This window comes from Eublepharis macularius, chromosome 16 (assembly GCF_028583425.1).
Source record: "Eublepharis macularius isolate TG4126 chromosome 16, MPM_Emac_v1.0, whole genome shotgun sequence".
Taxonomy (NCBI): domain Eukaryota; kingdom Metazoa; phylum Chordata; class Lepidosauria; order Squamata; family Eublepharidae; genus Eublepharis; species Eublepharis macularius.
The window spans coordinates 40,490,682-40,508,305 of record NC_072805.1 but is presented as its reverse complement, the minus strand read 5'-3'; the positions used below and the strand labels follow the sequence as shown (position 1 = coordinate 40,508,305).

Below are 17,624 nucleotides of genomic sequence, written 5' to 3'. Positions count from 1 at the left end.
CCCGGCAAAAAGATAGTAAGTCCTGCCGGGCCCCGATTTCAGCAGACAGAGCGTTCCACCAGGTAGGAGCCAGGACCGAAAAGGCCCTGGCTCTAGTCGAGGCTAGGCGGGCCTCCTTGGGGCCAGGGACCACCAACAGCTGTTTGTCCCCTGATCGGAGTGTCCTCTGGGGAATATATGGAGAGAGATGGTCCCGTAGATACGTTGGTCCCAGTCTGCACAGGGCCTTATAGGTCAATACCAGAACCTTGAATCTGATCCGGTACTCCACTGGCAACCAATGCAGCTTGCGTAAGAATGGTGTTATATGAGCCTTATTTGGCAGTCTTGTAATAACACGCGCCGCTGCATTTTGTACCAGCTGTAATCTCCAGGTCAGGCTCAAAGGCAGCCCCGCGTAGAGCGAGTTGACAGTTCTACTGATTAAGCAGCCATTTACTTCTCGATGCTTTAAAACTGACAGAACCCAAGTCATCTAACTGAGAGCTCTTTAAAGGAGATCTTCAAGCCACCAAACTCTCTACTACTCCTGATCAGCAGATCATACTTATATTTCATTATTATATTAACACTCTACTCCCTTTCTATCTCTACCATATTGTGAAGTCAATAGGTAACCATCAGCCAGTCGCTATTTTATAGAATTCATAAGAACATAATGAAGGAATGATTACCCTGGAAAAAGACTGGGATAAAATGAAGAAGAATTACAGAATTCCGGGGGACTAGGTACAGAATTTAAGGCACCCTTGGGTCCAAAGATTCTCCTTGATTTTCATGTGGGTATAGGTATATTTTATCCTTTTTAGCAAATTATAAGACTGTACCAACATCTGAAGATGACAACCATTGTATATCCGTAATCATGAGGATGAAATACTGTAATGCACTTTATAAAAGGGCTACCCACATAAACCATAAAGCTTTAAATGACCTACATCTGGTTCACATTTACCACAACTTCTCCCACTGTACCCAAACTGCCTATTAAGGACAATCCTTGCTCACGGTTCCCGCCCCCCCACCCCAAATACATAAACTGACTGCCATAAGCAAGGCCTTTACTGGATTGGGCTCTGTGTTTTAGAATTTCTAAATGAAGCAGTCATTGCTTGCAAATAAACTAAACCATTCTTATGCATTTTAACCAAAAATTAAGAGGACCTGGTATGTCCTCTTGGACCTGGTATTATTTAATTTTTGTATGAATATGGTTAATTGTTGGAAAACAAGTTTAAGAAAGGCAGGATTGATTATTCTGTTATATCCAGTACTAAAGTTATGTTGCTGTTAATGCAGTATTGTGTATTTAAAACTTTTTTCCGTTTAACTTTGTTTTATTTAAGGAGATTAAATCTTGTTCCTTACTTTCATTAAATGGACAGAAAATAAAATCACAAAGCACTGAACATCTAAGACCACTCACAAACCTATATTAAAGAAGCATTAGAAGACAGACATATTTCTTGTTAATAGGTCAATTTTGATGCAAGTCAAGCACACTGAATTGTGTTAACTCTACAGGGACTTATATTTGTCTTATAGATTCATGAGCAACTGAAGCAACAAAACAGGTAAATTCTAGCTGACGAGCTATAGTTTAACATGGCAAACCATCACTATACTTGGAGAAGATTAACTAGTAGTTCAAATATAAAGCTCCACTAACCACATGATACTCACCATGATGCTCCACATAACCAAGGATTTTGCCATGCACTTTAGTGCTGGGAAGATTATAAGCACTCTAAAATAAAGTGACCAAGGAAATCTCTGATCATGTAGAGCTCCCAGTGGGCATCAAAGCCTTCACATACACATGAGTGCCTAATAATAATAATAATAATAATAATAATAATAATAATAATAATAATAATAATAATAATAATAAATTATAGACTGCCCTTCAGGATGACTTAACACCCACTCAGAGCCATTTACAAAGTATGTATCATTATCCCCACAATAGTAATCATCCTGTGAGGTGGGTGGGGCTGAGAGAGCTCCTAGAAGCTGTGATTGACCCAAGGTCACCCAGCTGGCTACAAGTGGAGGATTGAGGAATCAAACCTGGTTCTCCAGATTAGAGTTCCACACTCTTAACCACTACACCAAACTGGCTCTCCATCCCCAAAAAGTACAAAGCAGATTTCTTCACTGCACAATATCTTTAGCATTCATCTGTTTGGAAGATTACACCCATTTGAAATACTTTTTCTTATAAAAATTAAAAAGTACCATACTTCCACAGTATACTTCATAACAACAAAACCGAATACACTGAATATGAAGTCATGAAAATGGTGCATGCATGGAAAAAATAGCCTTATGCCATAGTTATTTAACATTACATAAGTGGAGCAACATCACCAAACCCAATACAAAGGAATGAACATCGACAACTGATAGTAAATTGTACAGAAAATTTTAAACCCAATAGAAAGATTCCAGTCACAATGTTTTCCCACTGGAGGCCTATGCAGAGCAAACTATATTATGACTTTGATCATTTTACTGGATTAATAAACTGTGCAATTTATGTCCTCAATCAGGGCACACATAAAATAGACGTCCAAGAGAATTCTGAAGCTCCCCCTGACGAAGCTGAAGCGAAACGTGTAGGTGTTATACAACACTAAAGAATTTTCTTTGTGCCAACTTCTGTTCCTTCTTCGTTTTGATCCATTTAAATTAGCCAAAACCCACAAAGAACACACACAACCACTAACACATCATTTTACAACCATCTCGAACAACCATTACAACCATCTTTTGATATTCATATGCATATATAAAACGAATAAAAGCTTTTAATCTATCCCACACCAAAACCAAGAACTTATTCAGCTTGCAAAATAAGTAATATTTATTTTATTAAGAGAACTTTAAGGATTTTACTTTTAAATTGGCTCTTCCGCACTAAATTTGTAGTAATAAACTAAAGAAGGTTAAAGGAAAATATTATGCTACATATACATGATAAACCCTCACATACTGAAAAGCTACATATTTGGGGGCACCTGTCAGTCACAATTATCATGAATGGGAACAGACAAACTGTCAAAAGAACTGGCGCAACTTTGTTAAATAACAAGCAGATAATACTTTCTAAGTCTTAGAATTTCTTTACATATACTTGTTTTAAAATATTTTTCTGCAGCTGAAGCACTCTGTACCTTAAACTTAAGACTTAAATACAGTGTTTAGTAACTTGCAGCTCAAGGGAATTTAGACAAACTGTTTAGTCTGGCTTTGATCCCACCATATGCTCCTTACACACAGCAGTGATCCATGAATTCTTGCTAACCTATTTCTCCACACACACCCCACTTCCTGGAATCCACTTCCTGTTTGTCCTCTGCCTTAAGTATGCACACAGGAGGCCAATAGCATGAAAGCTACTGTTAACAACTCCGCTTTCTGTTAGTTAGTTTCCTGGCAGAGTGCTAGGCAGCCTTTGCAGTATAGTACACCAAGTAATAGCTTGGATCGTATTTCACTGCTGCTGGCTGCCATTCCATGCAAATCTAGGACACAGAGCCTTTTTGCTAACAGAGGACTGTGGAAAGAGGCAGACAACCACCACGAACTATCCTGTGGCAGGAGAAGCAGCATATTAAATTAAGATTGATATTAATCTTTATTAAATTTGTATATCCTACCTTTCAGCAATTTGTCCCTAAATAATTTTTGAGATGCAACTACTATTTAAAATAGCTAGCTGGTACGCAATATAGCTCAGGAAAAGTGACTGGTGAAGCTCCTTGCAGTAGAAGAGTTTGGAAGGAGCACTAAAAGAGAAAATTGGTACCTGTTCCATTTCAGGATGTCAATTATTAGGGATGCCACATTTAATCTTCAGAAATCATAAGTGAAAGCAGCATATAATAACATGGAAAGTACATAATGCCACAAAATTACTACAGAATATAATAGAAAGTAGATCTCCATCTAAATATGCACAGCCCATCATAAAGAAATGGGTAAGAAACCGACACTGTGACATTTTAGGTACAGATTAAAAACTATGGGCTTTTTAAAACTTGGACTTGTAACTTTTAAAACAGTGTAATGTGATGCTTGAATTCCAACCCATACTTATCAACCATAGCACTTCTTAAACTTTCATAAAAAGGTGATAGTTACATGGTATGAGTACCATTTTATACCTTTCATGGATGCCACATATCTAGAAACATATCTTGTTTAAAGTTTCATCAGGCTTCTACGACAAATTAGAAGCCAAGCTCCAGAAGCATTAAGATAATAATATTTCAAGCAACAGCAGTGTCACCTTTCCTGCGTGTCTCACATACAGAGACAGTCTACATATGTAGTAAAGTCCGCTCAACCTTCACCAGTGATTGAATTATTGATCAGAGTGCTTCTCTCTTCCCTGAACTACCTGGTTTGCTCTTCACAGACACCTCTGTAAAGAGCAAATTCTGTGACTCAGGGCAGAACTATATTATTTTTTACCTGGGGAGGGGGAGTAAGCAACATTTTAAAGCTGAACTCTCAGCTTTTGGGTTCCCCCTCATCTATACTACTGAACTTGAAAACACAAACAAAAAGCTGAATGCAAGTGTTTGATTTCCATTAAATGCAGCTGAATTTTTTTCTGAAGTGGAAGATACTTTAAATGTGAGTTAAATGAATATAGCGGATATTGATCTCCCATTCTGTTGATGGGAGATCTTCTACCAAAGGGAATATGACTCCCCTCATTTAAATAAAGCTACGAATTACTTTTGATAATAGCAAACTAAAAAAATGAACTGGCAACAGCACAGCAAAATCCTCTCGGGAAAATGTTACATACCTGCCCTTGAACATTTATACGTTTTCGCTCTTGTGGATGCTGACTAGAACCAGAAGAATTCCAGGGATGACTGCAATTTTGAGACTGCGTCCGGCCAAGGTGCGCCTTTGTGACCGGTGGGCTAACACTGTGTTCTAAGTCATGTTCTAACTCATTAGCTGAGCTATCGTGAACAAATGCTGATTCATCAAACTGGGGAAGAAGATCCTCCTGAAGGAGAGCTTCTGGATCCAGCTCCGTAAATGATTCTGTCTGAGACTCCACTTGATGAAGCAAGTTCTCATCCAAAGATGAAAAACCGTTGCCTTCTATAGTATCACTGAAATGGCTCATCTGAGGACCTGAGCCAGCTGGGACAGAAAAATTCATGTTCACTGCAGATAGTTTTGAACTACTGAAGTTGCCCTGAGGATGTGTTGGGTGTAACACATGGAAATTATCTGAATTCAAAGATGTGCTGGAGTTAAGGATGTTATCTGAATTTTCGTGCTTGGTCCCTGTCTGAGGTGCAAAGGCATCGTTTCCAGCAAAGTCAGATAAAGGATGAGTCTGTTGACTAGCAGAAAGAGCTGTAGAAGACTGCAGGAGACCGGTAGGAGAGATGTGGTTACTGGAGTAGGAATAAGGAGGAGAAAACTGTGTACTATTAACCGAGCAGGGTGTTATACTTGGAGAATGTCCACCAAAGCTTCCTTCTCGATTTCCACAAAAGTGTGGCGAGTCATTTGCAGTCTGAGAAAAAGACTGAATGGAAACAGGCTGTTGAGAATTTGATAGGTTAGCAGCTTGAGGTGGGTGGGGAACACTGGTTCTATGTGGAATACAGGTATTAACTTCCATGAAGTTGTCTGACTGACTCTGAGCGTCCTCTCCTGTATCGATGCCATTTCTGTTTTGCTGTGACTGCAATGAGGCACACGGATGGTGCTGTTCGCTGGCCTGAAATAAGGCAAAATCGTGGTGTGCTACAAAACTTTTATTCTGCTGCATAGACTGGGAATGTCCTTGGTGAAAAGGAGATCCATTCTGATTAGAAACACTGCTAGAAGTCTGATGTCCCCACATAGGGCTTCCATCTGCCACATCTGGAAACATCCCATTTGTTTGGCTTTGGGGATGAATGGGTGAGCAATTAAATTGAGAGTGTGGTGACAAAACGTTTTCAGCTGGGCCGCTGAAGGACTGACTGACTTGAAGTTTCAGAGAATCGTACTGATTCAGGTGTTCAAATTCGTTCATCTTTTGAGCCTGTGTTTCCTGCACATGGTTTAATGAGTCAATGTGTAAAGGCTCAAATTCTGCACCCAAGTTCAATTCATCTACCAGTGAAACAGGTCCAGTTTGTACAAAGGCATCATCTGACAAACCTTCTAAGGTATCACTAAAGAGGTTGGCATCATCAAAAAAGTCCATCATAGGATCTGTCATCTTGGAATAGCTGTACTACTTTGATTACTCCCAATGGAGTCAGTCTATTGGCAGTACACAGCAAGAGATATTTTGCAGTGGTCAGCTCCTTATCTAAGCCATGACAACATCCGTTAGCAGTTCTGAAGCAATGTCTTGAATCATTTAAAGTATCCTAGACAAAAGGGGAAAACAAAAACACTTTAAAATGTTAATGTAGAGGGTTTGTTTCTACCACCTAGATCTCTCCTTTTTGTGTGCGTTGGGGTGTGGGTGTCACTGCCTATCTTGGGCTATTAAGATTTACTTACTTCATTTATAGTCTACCTTTCTCAGTGAGACTCATGATGGATTACAGATCTTTGCAGGGTGAAATGATTTCACTTTGATTTCAATCAAATTGCCGTCTCACTGATTTATATATTTCCTACTTCAGCAGGCATATTAATTGATTGCTGTAAGAATGGATCTGTTTGTGGTTATACAGAGATATCCAGGAACACAACAGAACAAGGTGGGTCATGCCTTTTATATTTTTTAAAGTAACAGTTTTAAAATTACGGATTTCTATCAGCTGCATTTATACATCTGTAATGACTCCAAGCAATACTATTATATCAAATTTCCCATAATCTTTAGGCTGGGTTACTGCAATGTACTCTATGAGGGTCCAGTATTGAAGACATCTTTGAATCTTCAGCGGATATAAAACACAGCTGCTTGTTTAACAGGCACAATCTCCTTTGAGCAGATTACACTGCCGCCATGCTGTGTATTGATTTGCTTCTGGGTTCAATTCACTGTGATGGTTATTACCTTTGAAGCTGTTTACAAGCAGCGGTCCATTGTGAAGGACCACCTTGCCTTGAAAAAGCCAATGCCCTTTCCCAGGTCTGGTGAATGTTTTTTGCTGGCCATCCCTTCAGCTTGCCCCACTCCTCTGGCCTCCACCAGTCTTCCCTTTTGCCACTCCTGCCCAGGGAATGCCCTTCCTGAATATACCAGGCTTCTTCTCAATTGCCTTTCAGAGGGACCTGTATGTTTTAAAGCGGCTGTACGTTGATTCTGCTGGGTGTTACTCTAGCAGGCTGTATGGGGCAGCTTTTTGTGATGGACAGATTCTGAGGAGAGTGTTTTAGTCTGTTTTCTATAAAGTATACACTTAGCCATCTTAAGCTATTCACAGAGATGATTTGAATTTTTAAAATAAATCAATGATGTTACTTCAGGCACAATGGCTGATAGTTGCTGGGTCTTCATGACATCTAATAAGTGCCCATACTGTTTGGTTAACATAAATTTAAATATTGATAATTTGTAGAATGACAGAATATGATGACCTATTGTGTCATTAATAATATTAGCTCTTAAAAGTCACATATTGCTCCCGGTTTGTTATTTTATTTAGAGAAGCAGGGTCTAAACTCTGTGTCTGATAAAAGGTCATGGATTCAGTTAAGACATTAATCGGTATGGACTTGTACACATTTGTCTTAAATTCAAATAGCACTCTAAACCAGGTTGCTTTAATGGGACGTGATATAACTAAAAGTTATTTGTTTTTAGTTAATTTTTATCCAGTCTGCTTTCTAAGGGAACAGAGAAGTTGACAGTGCATTCTGTGAAAGCTGCAGAGCCATACCATCATATTTACTTAGAAAATTTATATGCCACCTCTCCAAATATCTGCCCATATGTATCACGTAAAAGTCCTAGTTAAAAAAGTTAAAGCCTGAATTTTCTACCAAATCACCCTGAAGGACTTCCACAGAAGGGCTTTTAATATGACAGCTCTAAAATAAATGATAAATTACAGCAATAAGTGATGAACAGTGCAGTCCTAAGTAGAGTTCTCCAGTCTAAGCTCACTGATTTCAATTGGCTTAGACTGGCGTAACTCTTCTTAGGATTGCAGTATAATTTAGGCGTTTAATGTGGGGTTTAAACAAAAATATAAATCATACAAGTTACCATGATGACACCTGTAAAAATTCATTTGTAAAATTTGGCATCTTTTTCCTCCTAGCATTGCATATTTTATTCCTTTACATTTGTAGTCCACTTTACTACAGGCTGCAAAAAAAACCCCGCACTTCTGGAACAAGTGAAAGTATTTTTAAAGCAAGTTTTTACTTATTCAAAATGTACAGACTGAAGATTTTACTTAAGACCATACACAGCATTAAGTAATGATAGTAACTCCTATGTATAGTATAGAGAATGACAACATTTTTCAAGGATATATTTATCGTGTAAATATGAATAATGCTGACAGCAATTACAATATGTTTGTTTAAGGAAATCAGTGTTTTCAATGCTATAAAGTTTAGCTTTAAATCCAAAAAGGCCGGTAGTCTTATGTGACTGTTTGAGACTGTCCAAATACCATCTTCTTTTTTTTTTAGTTTCAGTTTATATGCTGAGTTATAAATGATGCAATTTATCTTGTTAAAACTGTAAAGTAAATTGATATTTGATAATAAAGTAAGTACAGCACATATTTCAATTTTCCTGCACGTACAATATAGCACCTACTTCAATTCTTTCTGGAAAAAGCAGGTAAAAATGGTTTTCATGACTTCAAAGTTTCCAGCTCAAAGCATTCATGATGTAAGAATTTAATCTGTTATTCTTTCATTAATCTTCTCTAAGTCTCTCATCAGATAAATTATACCAAATTTCTGGAAAATGCAGATGTATTTATGCATCAGAAAGCAAAATTTCTAGACAGGGTTATGGTCTTGCTGATATTATTGCTGTTATGATTTTGTTTAGGTTTCAATATAAATATTGCTTAAGCTTTTCCAAATTACTGGATTCAAACAATGGTTTAGAATGAAATCTTGAAAGCTTATCAAATCATGCAAATCTCATATTTCATGTAAAGTCAAACCTGAAATAACTCCTGCAGAGGGAGGGTGTTTTCATCTTCAAAATACATTCTATGTATTAGCCAACATTTCTGCAATAGCATTTCTGTTGCAATAGGACTAAAGCAATATAAAAAAATAGCTTCACAATCAACGGCAGCTCCAAATCTTTACAGCATTTGATTAGCATGTTCTCTCTCTCTCTCTCTCTCTCTCTCTCTATAAATTCATACCAGACCAGCAAGTCCAAGTCAGTCTGGAAATACCAGGCATATGTGGGCATAATTTCTTTAATATTTAGTGACCCCACTGCCTAGGATACTTGATACATATCATTATAGATTTGTGATCACCCAAAACAACTACAATTTCTACAAGCAGAATCAAGAAAGGTGTTCCTACCAATATTTTTCACTATTAGCATCAAGTCACCTTTTACATTAAAGCTGCCATATAACAAATACAAGAGATTCAGGATAGAAACACCACAGAAAATTAAATCATATCCTAAAGATTAGGGATTTCCAACATGTAATCTGTGTGCTACTAGTAGCTTGCCAGCTGTTACAGAACAGATCATGCACCCCTTAGAAGACTCAGAATAAGATCACAGAAAGATCTCTGCTCTAGGGCTTTTTAAAAAGCTTTATTTCATAAGATTTATCTCTGTGCTGCTTAGTAGGTATTTTCATTTCTGCTGCTCTTCCTAATGCATGCCCTGTTTCTGACAGGACAAAACTTAGTAACATGCTTGGGGTTGTTGGAGATGTAGTTTTGAATATTTTTCATTACTCAGTTGCAGCTTTCATTATAGTTAAGTTAGTTAAGTTTATTAGACTTGTATCCCACCCTCTCTGCACATAGACTCAGGGCGGCTCATAACAAGCATTGAAATACAAAGTTAAAAATACACATTGAAACATAAAAACCAATCAATCAATACATAAAGAAAGTTGGCAACCACTCCTACAGATTAACCCACAAAATCCAAATTATTGGAACAAACATCAATGTAATCAATACCTAGAACAATTCTCACCCAGAATTTTTAGGGTTCCTTGGGATTGCCACCTATGGAATATACATTCTGATCTATAACCTGCTTTCAAGGAAGGCAGAGCACCCTCATGTGAAATTAGCCATCCTCTTGTGTACCTACATTCAGAAGGGTAAATCTGGAAGGCAGTAAGGTGCAACTGAACATTAGACATGGGCACGAATTGAAATACGAAGCAAATTTCATCATGAAACAGGCCGTTTCATGTATCGCAAAACAGTGTTTTGTGGGGCCACAGTTATCATGAAATTATCACGAAATTCACAACTTTTTGGCCTGTTTCGTTAGCTTTGTGAACAATTTGTAATTGCAGACAGGCTGGCACTGATCCATTGATTCCCTAGGCAACAATGGGCCCAGACCTTTTGTTGCCATTGGAAACCCCAATCATAGTACACTTACCCTTGATTGGCAGCTCTCCTAGCCATCTGGAGAGCTTCCACTCTGCCCTATGAATGGCGGAGTTTTGGAGAAACATCCAGCTCGTCCTCCACATCCCAAACTCTTGGGACTGTCCCTACCTGCCATCCACCCCTCACTCCATCTTCCTGGCTCAGCTCCACACCACAGCCGGTCCTTCGTCCTCCTCTGATCCAGCAACTCCCAGTCCCCATTTCAGCCATGCACTCTGGCAGCACTTCCCTTCCCACCCTTCCCATTGATCTTCCCAATCAACGTATTGCAAACTGGGAGGGTGGGTGGACGAGAGCCTGCTGAAGTCTCCCTGCAAGTTTGGCATCTCTAGGTATGAAGGGGGCTGTTGAAATGCCCCGGATACTGGCGAATCACAAAACTAATGAATGATTTCAGCAAACGTGTCAATTTCGTGAAGTTTCGCGATTCGTGGATCATGCCAAAACACAAAACTCTCATTTCGGTTTTTTTCCATTTCGTGCCCATGTCTACTGAACGTGTGAGTTTAACAAGGAACTGAACAAATATATTCCTGGGAAGCAATGGTCAGTTAATTCTACACTCAAGATTCAACAAGGAACTGATAGAGCACAATTAGAATACAGATTTATTACCTTTGCTTTTAATTTATTTGTGAAAGAATCAGAATCTTGAATAGAACAATGTCATAATATTACACTATAAAAACACATGGGCCATTTAAGAAACTTCCTTGATGGTGCTCTTGATGATAAAGGGATCAGATAAACTATCACTTCTAGCAAAAGTAAAAGCATGGCCTCTATAGAAATAACTGTACACCTTACTCCTTCAGATTATCTAGCTTCTGGGAAATTCTGCACACAGAGTACACAATCACATTGTAAAAAAATTGGTCATGTGAATCCTCCCAAAGTTAGGCAACATCAGCTGCATGTTAGATCCATAGTAAAAGTGGACAATAGTTGTATAAAATGATTAATAGTCAGACAACTAGAATTTAATCTTGGACAAAGATTAGCAAAAAGCATCCTTACCCATTAATATGCAGAACATATCCTTTGCAAAGATTTTACATAACCCTGAGAAGCACTTGATCCCTGTCAGTTTATTAGCATTAGGGACCTGAAAGAGAAGTCACAGTATTGAACAAAGGCAATAACCATTTCTCAAAATAACTGCTCACTATACTATTTTGTCTTTAAGTGTACGCAAATCTTAAGTTTACCCAGGATTGCTGTATTAAATATGCCACAACTGAAAAGTTGGATATACATACTAAACATAGCACACTTCTACTAATACGAACTGTAACTAACAGCAGACTGACACTCAGATTAGAAATATTTGTGCTAATGCATCATGTTTTGTTGTATGGAACTGGAAGAACAACTACAGTTAAGTTACATTCTGTGTACCTAAGTGGTATCATCACAAGTTTTAATATTCAGGTGAAAAAGCCTCAAAAATTTAAATAAAACAAGACACACACTTCCTCTTGCAAAATCCATGCGTGAATGGTACAGTGCAGAGGTAATATTTCCTCCTGTTTAAAGCATAGTGAAGACATTGGGAATACACCTTGGTCTTGCCCCTCCCCCAGTTTATAACAAGGACTTGTTAGGTGATTTGCAAACTGTTTTTTTAAAAAGAATGATTATTAGAATTACAGTTAGTACATGAAATGCTACATTGTGGCTAATGTGATAAGGAATAAATCCATGCAGGAGAGCTCACATGTTCTTGGGGGCTCCTAGACTCTTTCAATTATGGCTGATACTAACAAATGTCACATCTGCATCACGCTGGTGTTTTCCACATGCACACTTACGCCGGGTTTCGTGCGTATTTGATTCACAAAGATCAGATCTGCTTTCAGCCTCTGTAATTTCACACTTGAGGGAGATGAACCTAAGTGGTATCTTGTTTATTTTTTTCTACACTAGAAAAATGCCTCGTTTCTGCTGCAGGCTTTCTGTTTTGTCAGTTGACTCAGAGAGGACTTGTCAGTTTCGTCATTTGGTAAGCTAAGGACATGTCAATTTCCTCAGTTGATCAACTGAGGAAACTTAAAAGTTTTTAACGCACCAATATTGCAAGGTTGCAACATTGTTGTTTTTTTAAAAAGGGGATTTATTTCTTATTGATGTTAGCATGCACGCACAGCACATTTTTTTTAGTCCTTTTTCTAACTTCTCTTAGCCATATTGCCAGGGCCAGATCGACGGGGGGGGGGCAGGGGGGGTAGTCTGCCCCCGGCGCCACCAGGGAGGGGGCGCCGGGAGCAGGGGCCGGCTGCCAGAGAGCGCAGGCAGCAACATGGGCAGCCTTGCAGCCCCCCACGCTGCCTTTCGCCTGCCCCGCAGGACAGGGGGCGGCCGGCTTGCCGTGCACCCCCTGCCCTGCAGGGCAGGCAAAAGGCAGCGTGGGGGGCTGTGGGGCCGCCCGCGCTGCCTTTTGCCTGCCCAGCAGGGCAGGGGGTGTGCGGCAAGCTGGCTGGCCCGTCCTGCAGGGCCGGCGAATGGTGCGGGCGGCCTCGCAGCCCCCTGCATTACTTTTGCCTGCCCTGTAGGGCAGGGGGTGCGCAGCAAGCCGGTTGCCCCCTTCCCTGCGCGGCAGGCAAAAGCAGCGTGGAGAGCTGTAAGGCCACCCGTGCCATACGCCTGCAGGGAGGCGAATGGCGTGGCTGCTTCCCAGCCCCGCAAGCTGCCTCTGCTCCGCCCCGCGCGATGATGTCACCAAAGTGACGTCATCATGCAGCGTGGGAGCGCGCGTGCGCTGCACGCACGCACAAAGCGGCCCAGCAAAGGTTGCCCCGGGCGTGGGCAACCCTAGATCCCGCACTGCATATTGCAACTGATAGGCTTAGGAAACTTGTAAGGTTTTTTTTAAAGCACCAACATTGCTCATTAGTTCAAAACATTTTTAAAGAAAAAACTGGATTGGTTGCTGTTCAACCAATCAGGATGCAGGGGGATAAAGGGGAGGCTGAAAGACAGAGCCAGACTTCACACTGAAGAAAGCACTCAAAAAAGCTATAGTTTGACTTTGCTGGGAGCGGGGGAAAGGCAGGTATGTGCACAAGGAGAAAAACTTCAGAAAACCCCGGGGGGGAAAACTGACTCTGCAGCTGATGCAGCCTTTCGCCACACAGAATGCACAGAAGTCTGGGAAGCAGTTTGGATACTGAATTGGGGTATTTTGACCATGCATTCAGAACTCTGGAGAGAAATCATTGCCTTTATTTTGAATTTTTTCTCAAATTCAGTGTGTTTCAGAAACAGCAGCAGCTCAGTTGCTTATGTCACAGCCCCAAGCATACTTCTTTTAAGTCCCAAGGGTAAGCTAATTCTATGACTTTTGCTTTCTAATAAATCATAGTCTAGCCTTGCGCAAGAAGGCCATACAGAGTTAGAAATAGTTAAAATTCTCACTCTGGATTTCCTCTGCTCAGATGATCTTCAGAAACTACATGGAGATCTCAGGATAATCTGTGGCTGAATTTTTAAAATTTGGTCAACTTAACACCCTGTGGCCCAAATCCTATTCACCAGCAACCTTTCGTTAGGTGTGCAAGTACTTTCATTTGTGGATTAGTGTTTGTCACTGAACAGCAGAAGCTTCAACTCCCCCTTCTGCTCCCTTGGAAGATAAGCAACCGTAACTCGGTTTTGCGTGTCTTGTAAATGCTTCAGAGGGATTTCCTCCTTCCTGTCAGCCAGATATGTGGAGTATAAAATGTACCCTTTACCATTCTTTCGTCCACTACAGTGCTGAAAAATTAAGACTGGTGTCTTCAGATTCCCCTTTATTCACATGCTCTTAAAACACTATTTGCTTATTTTAATGATTTTAGTCTTGCCAGTTTCCTGCAGCAGCTAAGGAGCTCACCGACTGTGGAAGAGTAAGATTTTGAAGCCAGGCAAAGGGACTGACTGGTCCAAATGGGACTCACTTTCTATATCCAAGCACTTCAGAGCACAGTCAGTGTTCTTCCTGTCCCCTAACTAGCTGCTGTCCATGGTTGCATGAGGCTGCCGTAAGCCCAGGTGTCATGAGGCAGACCCCATTTTGAAGTGACTCAAGAACTGAAGAAACTAACTATATAAAGTTTCTTTGGCGCTGGGCAGTGTACAAAAGCTTGAGTACTTGAGCAATCTTATAATTTGCTCCTTTTACACTTCCAGACACTTTGATGCATTTTTTTTTTACTTTACTCTTATTTTTAAATGACATGTACATTTGCTCATCTTCTTCATAAGTTCATTTTTACTGCTTTATTCTGTGCTCTGTGATTTTAAAGACATGCCTACTCAGGTCCTTGCTTGTCAGAACTGACCCTCAAATATTGCAGTTCTCTATAAGAAGATTTTATCGAGTTCCCTAGTGAACACCTGGAGTGGTGGCAGCAAACTATTTTTTTGTGGGTCTGGAACATTTTCTGCCTCATGAAATGGATGAGTTACATGATAGAGCGTTGAGGGAAAAAACTCTACATACTCGTAGACCATGACAGGGACTCTTTCTGTAATTATTCTAGACCTGAGATTTCACTTGTAAGGTCCACAAGCAGAATTCATGGGCTTAAGCCCTGATGTACAAGTACAAAACAATTTAAAGTGCCATCAAAAGCGATCTGACATATTCTGCCCAACTCCTGAAAGGTTCTGATGCTATATAGGGGATGAACCATGGCTAAGTAGCAGAGTATCTGCTTTCATGCAGATGGTTCCAGATTCAAAATCCAGCACCTTTAGATAAAAAGATCACATGTCAGGAACAACCGTTTTCAGTCACAGACCCTCAAAAAGTTGATACCAATCTGAGTAGGCAATGCTGACCCTGAGCAATGGTGTGATTCCAGACACATACCGAGTGTAATATATGTTATTCAGGTAATAACTTAAAGGCAAACCATTTCCTTTGTTCTGCAAAAAAAGAGACTTAGAGCATGTTGGAGCCCTGACCTAGACAGCCCAGACAAGCCTAATCTCATCAAATTTTGGAAGCTAAGCAGGGTCAGCCGTGTTAGTAATTGGATGGGAGGCCTCCAGCAAAGACCAGGGTTGCGGAGGCAGGGAATGACAAACCACCTCTATTAGTTTCTTGCCTTGAAAACCCCCGCAAGGATTGCCGTAAGTCAGCTATGCCTTGACGGCACTTTCTACCACCATCAGAGCATGATGGGAATTATCTGATATTACTGAAAATAAAATTATACTAAGAGTTAGTTGGTTGGTTCCTTTGTAGATGATGAAAGCTGTGCAAAAGGACCACCCACAGACAAAGTGGTCTGAATCTGCACAGTGGGCTCTTCAAATATAGAGTAAAATACAACTCTCCCCAAGTCTTGTTGGCCCCCAACTTGGTTAGCCTACCTGCAGTATCACAATTCTTCTAAATTATAGTAAAAGAGCAGACATTTGCTAGAAATATCCTAAATTCAGATTACCTAACTAAAACTCACCATGTGGTGCCAAAAGTGGTTCCCTTAAGTGGCTTGAAGTCTATCACATTGCTGTCAATCAAAAACACTTCCTTGCAGCTATATCATCACTACAGCACAAAAACTGGGAGAGAAAAAAAGAAAAAACCTAGATTATTAAAGCCAAGAGAGAAATTCAAAAGATTTACCTACAGGACAAAATCAGCTATGGCGTGGTGATAGCTTTCTAATGTTGTTGTTGTTGTTGTATAGATGTACATGTCAGAAAGTATAATTTATATAAAGTTATACGGTTTGATCCCAACATGACCCTCCACGCCTTGAAGGATACTGTCCTCAGCACACTGCTTATGATTGCTCCCTAGGTTGACTTAAAGGTATTGCTTCATTTGAGAGTGGGAAGACATTTTGAAGTATTCTTTAGCACTAATGCAGATATGAGTTGTAGCGTCCCTAAATTTAATTATATTGTGATAGATATCTGCAAGAAAATAGTCAAGTCAAAATCAAGTCAGTTCTGGAAAAAAGAATACTATATATAAATCATAGTGTATTATAAACACACAATCAGAATAAACATTACTGGCTAGATATTATTCAGTATAACATCATTTTATATATCATGTAATCAATATAAAAGTAGTAGTAAAAGTTTACTACACATTAAACGATTTAATTTTTCTGAACAACAAACAACTTATCTGTTGATTCATTGCCAACATTTTGAAAGCTTGCTGGAGTGATTAACTATCATAGAACAGACCAGGTTTAAAATCCCTGCTGTGCCTTGATGCTCACAGGGTAACCAGGTCAATCTTTCTCTGTCAATCTAACCTACTTCACAGGGTTGTTGTGAGGTCAGAAGAGAGGAGCTACAACTGGAAACAAGCTGACCACTGATTTGACCCTCTGAGGCTTTTCTTAGATGTCCACGTTATCTTTTTAGAAATTAGTAAGACATAGGGCCATCCATAGCACTTGACTTGCTTGCTATTCAGAGATTCATCTGTCCTCCTATTGCTGACTTCTGCCAGCGGCTGAAGATGTTTTTGTTTCACTTGGCATTCGCTTACGGACACCGTTTCTTGTTTATGATTTAACTGCGGTATATGTGTGTGTATACATACTGTTACTGAAGTTGATTTTAATGTCTTGTTAACTGTTCACCACCTTGAGGGGCTTAACTGAATGGAAAAGCATGATAAAAATAATTTAAATAAATATTTTAAAGAGTATTTTCCCTATCATTCCCAGAATTAAGTAGCAAAAGTTACACTGTAACCTCAACACTTAGGAAACTGATGAAACAGCTTATTCCCTTCCTTATCTCAAACTGAACCTGAAAATGTTCCTATGAGCTTATATTTTCCAATGTTCACCAAAACCAATTTACTTTTAATAACTGAAGAATCATCAAAATGCAAGGACTAAATGTATGCCTATTTTAGGCCATGTTTTAAGACAAAGCAACAGGGTTCTTTGCAATCATTTAACACTGATATGATATAACAATAATGTCTTATACTAACTCAGATCATTGGTTTATCTAGCTGTATCTCCTAGGTGGACATCTATTCCAGCCTTACTGACAGATTGCCAAGAATTAAATCTGGCATTTCTGGTTGCAAA

At 39.6% G+C, this 17,624-nt stretch overlaps 1 protein-coding gene across 6 annotated transcripts in view; it reads right to left on the bottom strand.

Moving 5' to 3' along the window:
* Positions 1 to 17,624, bottom strand: part of CHD9 (chromodomain helicase DNA binding protein 9) — a 78,140-nt gene that overhangs the window by 52,024 nt on the left and 8,492 nt on the right. For 4 of the 6 annotated variants that reach the window (XM_055000887.1, XM_055000885.1, XM_055000889.1 and 1 more), the window contains exon 1: positions 4,823 to 6,250. The exons of 1 other annotated variant lie outside the window; for it this stretch is intronic. In XM_055000887.1, the coding sequence (XP_054856862.1) occupies positions 4,823 to 6,250 (1,428 nt within the window). Of the gene's footprint in view, positions 1 to 4,822; positions 6,266 to 17,624 lie in introns of those variants that run through there. One more of the 6 variants, XM_055000890.1, reaches the window with a different exon arrangement.